The 8,729-nt window shown below is 44.9% G+C and overlaps 1 protein-coding gene across 4 annotated transcripts in view; it reads left to right on the top strand.

The window, feature by feature from the left end:
- Nucleotides 1-1,459: 1,459 nt before the first annotated feature.
- Nucleotides 1,460-8,729, top strand: part of CD80 (CD80 molecule) — a 33,070-nt gene continuing 25,800 nt past the window's right edge. Inside the window, exons 1-4 of one of the 4 annotated variants that reach the window (XM_010845373.1) lie at nucleotides 1,461-1,621; nucleotides 3,508-5,647; nucleotides 6,931-6,979; nucleotides 7,145-7,249. In XM_010845373.1, the coding sequence (XP_010843675.1) occupies nucleotides 7,150-7,249 (100 nt within the window). In that variant the 5' untranslated portion in view covers nucleotides 1,461-1,621; nucleotides 3,508-5,647; nucleotides 6,931-6,979; nucleotides 7,145-7,149. Of the gene's footprint in view, nucleotides 1,622-3,507; nucleotides 5,648-6,930; nucleotides 7,250-8,729 lie in introns of all 4 variants that reach the window. The other 3 variants (XM_010845374.1, XM_010845376.1, XM_010845375.1) reach the window with 3 other exon arrangements.

Genomic DNA, 8,729 nt, shown 5'->3' with positions numbered 1-8,729 from the left:
GATGGGATGGGGAGGGAGGTGGGAGCAGGGTTCAGGATGGGGAACACATGTACACCCATGGCGGATTCATGTCAATGTATGACAAAATCAATACAATATTGTATAGTAATTAGCCTCCAAAAAAAAAGTGAAAAAAAATACAAAAAAAAATTCTGATGCTTAAAAAGGAGAAAAAATAAATAAAAGTCGTATTTAAAGAAAGATCCAAGATATGTGCTGTAATTCTAATAAGCAGGCAGTAATCAAATATGGCAGAAGGTGGGGATGGGGACACTGAATGGAGAGATAAGTGGATACAAATTGGTGTTTTAAGAGCAGGCAGTGGCTTCTCTCCTAAGCAGAACAGAAAGAGACCTGGGGGAAGTCCACATTCCTGCCCACCCCTCTTTCCCCGTGTCTCTGGAGTGCTCTCGTTTGCTTCTGTAAGTTGTTTTTTCCCAACCTTTGATCTGGAGATCCACGTAGATTTTGAAACCTTCTTTGGTACATTTTCTACCAGATGGCCCCCGCCCCTCTGCCTCTCCCAGTTCTGTGGGGATTTCCCACAGCCGGTCAGCTGAGTCCCCACACTCCCCTTCCTGAGTTTGCAATGGACTTTTGGTGCTTCTGACCACAGGCTCATCCTAAGCACTTCACTGCCCACAAGTCTGGCTCTCAGTGGGTGAAAATATAGCTTCCAGGAAATGGAAAGTAACTACTGAAGCCAAACACCTGGGTAGCCTTGCTTAAGTTCCCTCCCCACTCTCCCATCCTCTGCTCCACCATCCCTCCATCAGCATCAGACTAGGCTAACCTACCTGAGTCTGCTCATTTTGCTTCAAGAAGAATCCTCGGGACTATAGGTAAAGGAAAACCTCATCAGGGGACATCTTTCAGCCCTCTCCTCCTATCCTCTGATGAGGTGTCAGTTCCCTGACCCTTCGTCTCTGGCATTCATTCCTAAAACTGATCTTTGGAGAGAGCTCAAGTTTGGGGGTGGGAAATCTAAAAAGTGAGAGTGAAACCAAGACTTCACAAAGGAAGCTGGTTTAGGCAGGTTTCCTAGTGGTAACAGCCGCTGGAGAGTCCCTCAGCCTCCCCCTGTGGATGCCAGTGAAGTCAGCTCCAGAATCAGGAGGGAGTCAATGTGAGGATGTGCTTTGGCTCTTCATGCATCAAATAAATTCTGCTCTTCTCCGGCATCCTTGTGTAAATGGGGCCACAAGTGGCCAGATTTCCTCTAGGTAAATGTGTCTGTGCAAGGTGTACTTTAAATGTTGCCCTTTCTGGGGAGAGTTGACGAGATATAAATCTCCTCTTTCCAGTCAAGCCATGCAATTTCTCTTTAATTTAATTAATGCATAGAATTAGACGACTCCCCTCCCTGCAACCCCTCCCCACAACCCCTCCCCCCAACCCCTCCCCCTTCTTTTGAAATAGGAGACCATGACCTTTGGTTACAGATTGTTTTTCCCCTAGATTACTGTGTCACTAAGAAACAGAGGGCAGCTATCTATTTCACTTTTCAAGAAAATATGCCAGAAAGAAGAAAGAGGAGGAAAGGGAAGAAGCTGAGGAGGAAGGAGAAGAAGGGGAGGGTAAAGGAAGTTGGTTACTTCCTCCTGTTGATGTTGTTTAGCTGGTAAGTCCTGTCCAACTCTTTGTGCCTCTTAGGGTGGTTAAATAGTTTAGTGTGTTTAAGAAGTAAATGCCCTATTGTTCAGTCTCTTTAATGGGCTCAGCCTGGCACTCAGTGATGACCTAGAACGGTGGGATAGGGGAAGGAGAGGAAGGCTCAGGAGAGAAGGGGTATATATATATATCTATATATACATATAAATTCTGACTGAATCTAGTTGTCGTACGACAGAAACCAACACAAAATTGTAAAGCTATTTTCTACCAATTAAATAAAAAAATCTTTTTTTTTTTTTAGTTTTATTTTATTTTTAAACTTTACAATATTGTATTGGTTTTGCCAAATATCGAAATGAATCCGCCACAGGTATACATGTGTTCCCCATCCTGAACCCTCCTCCCTCCTCCCTCCCCATACCATCCCTCTGGGTCGTCCCAGTGCACCAGCCCCCAAAAATCTTTAATGGGCTGACTTGACTCTTCAGTGTTCATTTATTCGAGCTAGATATCATGACAGCTACATGTCCCATTACGAGAGCACCAAAATCGTCTCCGTCCTCTCCTTCGACAGCCTTTGGATGGCGCCTTTCTATGTTTCTGGGGGAGCAAGGAAAGGGAAGCACAAACTGAGAAAAGGGCAGCTGTGCTGACTCTGCCAGCAGCTCTAATGGACAGTGTGGGCAGGAGGACTGCAGCCAGTGTCTGTGGCGACTCTTAATCCCCAGAGTCCTATCATCACAGAGTGGCCAGGATTCAAGAGCAGGCCCCTACCCTCAGGCAGAGAACTTGAGTGGACACAGGGTCTGTCTCTTCTCTTAAAGGATCAAGTAATAAGCATGGCAGCCCACTCCAGTATTCTTGCCTGGAAAATCCCACGGACAGAGGAGCCTGAGTATGATACAGACTGAAGTGACTGAAAAGGCAGTACAATACTACACTCCCAGTGCCTTTGAAAGTTGCCCTTTCCAGATTCATCTCACACGCACACACACACACACACAAACCAAGTCTTCCTTAAATACAACCAAATCGCCGGCTTTAATTTAAGATTATTTTCTCTAATTTGGTCATCCACAGAAGTGAAGTTCATTTACATCCATTAAAAGCTCAAAGCAAATAAACAGGAACACCTCAAGGCAGTGAAAGATCATTATCAAGAACCCCCAATCCCCTTGGCCAATCTTAAAAATATCTCAGCTCTCCTCTGTTTGCTCTTTTCTCTGAATTGCCCAGTTTAACATTCTTCTTCTTATTGTTTGTTACTTTTTTTCGGGATCCATTTCATTTGAAACAGAATGTAGTATTTCAATAAAGGTCTGGGCTCATGTGCAAAGATAATGAAGATAATTCCTGGCCGTGGCATGTCATTTTTCCACTCATACCTCCCTAATATTTTGTTGGCATTTTCACCATCTTGCAGCCTTAGAATGCCCTGGGTCTTTTTCTGTGATTGTTTGTTTCTTTTTCTTAGGGTCTGTCCATCTTGTTCTTATCTCTCTCCCATTCTATTCACCTTTGCATCCACAGCACATGATACAGTTCTAGGCATACAGTAGGCACTCAGTAAATTTGGGGGGACTGGCTTGATGTGGCAAAGGAGTGGTACAGACATTAGGAGCTCAGAGGAGGGAAAGAGCAGATGGGGATTAGAAGAGCCAAAGAGAGATTCTTGAGGAAGTGATTTTTGGAATACCCCTTTAGGGAAGGAAGATGTTTGGATGGGCAGAGAGGATGGGAAAGGCAGTACAGGGGGTTATGGTGAAGTTAAGATTTTCAGGCAGAAAGTAGAGCCCCAAATGCAGAAGGGAGAGGGGCAGTGGGCAACAGGGAAAGAGCCCTCAGTTTAGATCAGAGTTAGCGCTGAATGTCCACTTCTCTTTTCATTTAAAGAACTCTGGTGATTTCCATCTCCGTGAATCAGAAAGAATGTGACAGCGTACAAAGAAGAAGAGATTACCACTTTCACACCGATGGCCTTTACCACCAGCTTTAGCAGAGTGTGGCACCACTCGGGAGCACCACAGTCTTAAAGCCCAGATCTGGCCACCCCATTCTGAGTGCAGGCTATACAGATGAATTTAAATGAAGCTGAGAACGGGAGTCAGAGAGGCTCCACAGAGAGGCTGAAATTCATTGCAACCACAGTCCAGGGCAGAAATCAGGGTGCTGGTTGCCAGGTAGTTGCCCAGGGGAACTGACCTGAAAGAGAGGTCAGAGAGCTTCTTGTGACTCTTCATTGCTGAGATTGCAACCAGTCTTGTTAGAAAAACCAAAGATACAACTTCCTGAAAATTTTTGTTAATGCAAAAGTGGGTTTGTTTCTTTGGCAACAGAAGAGTCCACCGTGGGAAAGGTTTTCTCAGCACCTAAGCTGTCTTAAATAACAACAACAAAAGCTGTCCTAGCACCTTGGACCCTGAGTACTCAATATGCAAAGACTTTGCAGTAGCCCTAGTTGGCCCAGCCCAACCCTGCCTGTGTTAACGTTTTTGCTCAGCCTGGCTTTTATCTGCATGAGAGGTGAAACGGTTCTAAGGTTGAGAGAGGCTAGACTGAATCTCCATTTTAGAGAGATCACTTTGTTCAGGGGCAAAGCCAAGTGCATTTATCACATTCATATATCAGTCACATCTCCTATCATTTTCTTTTCCTCTAAATGGAGTCACCTTTCTGTTTTACTCAGTTATTTTAGACGGGAAGCCATTGTGTGTCTACCACATGAAGTCCCTCCTGCCTTAAGCCTAGTTTCTCTAGAAAGCAAAGCTAGTTACAAAGCCCTAGATGACTGGGGATGTGAGTCTGGTGGTATAAGACAGGGCGATTTGACACAGGGAAGAAAGAAAGGCCAATACAAGGGTGCCTCACCATGCTGGCCTCTGCTTCAGGCAACTGGTACTCCATCTCACCGGGACCTTCTTGAAAGCCTCGTGAAATGTCTCTCTCAATTCCCCATCTGGGTGATGAAAATGGAAAGCAGTTATCCATCATCTTCCAGCCCCTTTGGATCAAGAGTAGCCCCACTGGTTCTAAGTCCCTCATATTTCCAAGTTGCACATGCTTGAGTGTAGACTTTCCCAGAGAATCTGATGTGAAGGCAACAGAGAGGCCTCAAGTGCCAGAAGCAAACAGAGAAAGGTATGGGCCAGATAAAGTGCTATCAGGTTCCACGGGTGCAAAAGGGATCCACTGGACCAGTGTGGGTTGGCTGCCTTCCCATGAAATGCTCTAGAACTCTTCACAGGAGTAGCAGGCTGGTTGGAAATTGGCGGGGGAGGACTAAAAGCTTCCTCAGCTCACCCTCTGGTTCCGTCACTGTGTTCACCTGAGGCTTACTGTACCAGGCTAGGGTGGCTGGGGTTACTATCCCACTTGGCTAGTAGGATACACTGTCCAGCCACTCTGTAGAGATGGTGGGGGTAGGGGGCAGTGTAGGTAAGAGTGGTCTTGTAAGCTGGGCACTCCCCCAAAGTTTCCACTACCCATGAGATGGATGGCCCACTCCTGCTACGGCATGACTGTAACTAGGGAGGGGTAATTCTGGGTGCTGAAACAAAACTTGAAAAAGCACAGAAGCAGCCAGCCTTATGGCTCAAATACTGTCTACCCCCAAAGTTGATGGGTCGGCCCCTCCCACTATGGGGCACCTTTCTAACCTCTCCCCCAGGTGGCCCAGTGCAGTTTCCTCTCCCCCTTGACCCTGAGGCAGTGCTGGGGCAGGTGAGGGAGAGAGGCTGTGCAATCTGCAATACCATCTGAAGGGAACTGACAAAACAGGACAGCAGAGGGAGCTTCCTCAAATTGCACATAAAGAACACTATGCTCTTCCCCTGGTTGGACTTAAACATTTCTGAACATCAGAGTTCTCTATCAAGTAAAAGGAAGTTGGGAGGGGAAATGCCACCTCTGTGAAATATCACCCAAAGAAAAACCGAGTGACTTGCCATTAGTTTGAAGACGGCAAGAAAGGAACATCTCAGAAGTGGAGCCTCATACTTCGGTTTTTAATACAAGAGGAATTGTTCTTTGGCAAGTAAGTACATTTATTATTAGCTTAATATGGGGATAGCTTGGTGGATCTAGTTACCAACAACCTGACTGCTTTTTAAACAAACATACCTCTAAGATGCATCCTTTCCCCCCAGAGGGCCTTCTGGGGGTTTCTTATTCCAACATATTGGAGAATCATTATCAGAGTTATGACTCTAGAAAGTGGAAAGGAAAGTGGAAACTGTTAGTTGCTCAGTCGTGTCTGACTCTTTGTGACCCCATGGACTATAACCTGCCAGGCTCCTCTGTCCAAGGGATTCGCCAGGCAAGAATACTGGAGTGGGTTGCCATTTCCTTCTCCACGGGATCTTTCCGACTCAGAGGTTGAACCTGGGTCTGCTGCATTGTAGGCAGATTCTTTACTGCCTGAGCCACCAGCACAGCCTGGGCATCAGTTATGGCCCTAGATAGTAGAAAATATTAATTTTTCAGGCTGAATCTGAGTTTTCCAAAACCAGTAAAATTCTGGTGAATAAGTGAATCCAGGCTAATTCTGATTAAAATACAGTGTGGCTGATAAGACAATCTGGTGTGGCTGACAGACTAGCCCTGGGGTGGTTCTCCAAGACGGGTCCCAAACATCTGGGTAGCACCCAGACTGGGTCTCTGCTGGAATCTGAGAGGATCACATCAAAGCACAGCTTTCATTTTTATTCCTAATGTTTAATATATTTGCTAAAAAAAAAAAATCAGCTTTCTCACATTGTAGTACATAATATAACCAAGTAATGATTTCCGTATGTCTTTTCTCTTCCCCTTTTACTGATGCTCTTCCACTGATTGAAATCCTCTACAGCTTTAAGACACAGTCTTTATGTAGAAGCATTTAAAAACAGAAACATTTGTTTCTCTGTGTTAATATAGTAAGAAAGAAAGAGTTTCATGACTTAAGTACTGCCTTGTACAAAATACGCCCTCCCTGGTGCTCTGTGTTTCTCTATATGTTCTGAAGAGGGTCCGAGCTTTCATGCGTTGGCTGGCTGGTGTCCAGGGGCCTTTAGTTCTCCTTGTTTTTAACAACCTTCAACATCTCCCAGCAGTAGGAGAGCAGTGGTTGGTTCTCGGAACGTGTGCAAGGCAGGGTCACTTCCTCAAATGTCTGTCAAGTCTTGCTTTCCCCTTAAGATTGTGCTGTGATTTAGAGGTTGCTCAGATTACAGTCCCTGACTCATTTTAGGCAGTAAACCAAGAGGTTTTACAACCCAGGGTAGGCCAATCTTCCTTCCTTCCTGGATGACCTTTTTTTTTTTTTTTTTTCCTTTTCAGGTTGTGAAGATAAATCCTGTCTTTTAATTTTAGGAGTCTGCATACCCAGGTACTCCAACCAGCGTCTCTTCAGTGTGTTTTGCAAACATCACAGGCGAACCCTCTGTGCGGGAGGCAACTGAATTGTCTCCGGCCCTGCCTGGTGTAAACTGTGAGGTGCCAGTTCTCACGTGGCTTGAAACTGTTTGCTTTTGTTTTCCATCCTCACCAGCAGAAGCCATGGGTCACACAATGAAGTGGGGAACACTACCACCCAAGCGCCCATGCCTCTGGCTCTCTCAGCTCTTGGTGCTCACTGGTCTTTTTTACTTCTGTTCAGGTAAGCAACTTCCAGGAACTTGACTGAGTCTACCACCTCGGGGTTTGGAAGAGAAAGGGCATGGTGTTCTCTGTGCTGTCTCCTTCTGCCACCCTGCAAGAGGGAAGGGACATTCAGGGTATTTCAGTCCATTTTAGGGATGAGAAAACAGGTCCAGAAAGGTTAAAGGACCTGTCCTTGATCACACAACAAGCCAGTGGCCAAGCTAGCTCAGGAACACAGACCTTAAAGGAAAGGCGGAGCCGTGTTATTTTAACAAAACCAAAAGCCAATTCAGAAGGACAGCTTAGAGTTGTGATCTCCTCCACTAGATGCTCATTTACGTGTTGTGACACACCGAGGGCACACTGGCCTTGGGCTCTGCTTCCCAAGCTACATTTCCATGAGACAACACAATATCCTCTGCTTCTAAAACTGAACAGTGATGATCTTTCCAAGTTGAAGGGGGAAAAGAAAGTAGTAGTGACATACAATCTTTTTCATATTAAAATTTTCTCTTAATATTTACTTTTATGCTCTAGGTGCCAATGCCCTTTGTCAATGCTGGCATCTGACATTTGGTAGTATCAGATTTAGTGCAAATCATATTTTGAGTTACTTTTAACTTACTACAAAGGTATTTCCAGTGCGTCCTACAAAGAGTATTTTTGACTTCTGGAGACTTTTTCCAGCTCAGGTGCTGAATTTGGGGGGCTGTTGGGAAGGGTGGTGCTGATTCTGCTGACAGGGTGGCTCTGACTTTTTTTAGAAGGCAGAACAAATAAAAGATCTGCTTTTCTGCTGAGCAGCATACCACCTGGTTTCCTCAAAATAAAGAGGAGGTTTTGCCTCCTGCACAGTTTCCTAGTCTTCAAAGAACCAAATATCAAAGGATCTTGTCTTAAGCTCTGCTTGCTTAAACTGCAGCCATCACCCAGAATGACTTTGCGGGTTGGGTGGGGGCGGTGGCGGGGACACAGGGGTGTGGGCACAGTCGCAAAAAGATGACTACAATGCAGGTATTTATACATTTTCTGTTGTGAAATTGCTATTTTACACTGTTGCTGAAGCAAGAGAACCATGATTCAAGTTTTGCAATTTAAACATCAGATTTTGCATATATTTGACAGTAATATTTCCAACGGTTACAATTTTTTTCCTGGGTAGCTGAAGGCAGCATTCCCAATTTAGAGTCTTCTGGGGAGTCTAAATGAGCTTTAAAAGATTTAAAAGTAAATTTACAGGCTTCCTAGAAATGTGGTGTGTGTGCAAGCGTGTGTGTGTGTGTGTGTTTCTGTGAAAGAAGGAGAGAGAGAGAGGTGGGGGAGGGGTGAGGAGAAAGAAAAACAATAAAAAAGAGAGAAAGCATAAAAAGAAAATTAAAACCAAGACTTTAACAATTATACCACAAAAATTAGAGGCCAATAGAAGGAAATGAACTTTGAGCTAAAGAAAGGTATTTTGGAAAGCACCTTGTTGTACAGTTACATCCAGATTTTAT

The sequence above is a fragment of the Bison bison genome, unplaced genomic scaffold, assembly GCF_000754665.1.
Source record: "Bison bison bison isolate TAMUID 2011002044 unplaced genomic scaffold, Bison_UMD1.0 scf7180017864215, whole genome shotgun sequence".
Classification (NCBI taxonomy): Eukaryota; Metazoa; Chordata; class Mammalia; order Artiodactyla; family Bovidae; genus Bison; species Bison bison.
The sequence above is the reverse complement of the archived record's forward strand: the minus strand, read 5'-3'. Positions and strand labels throughout refer to the sequence as shown.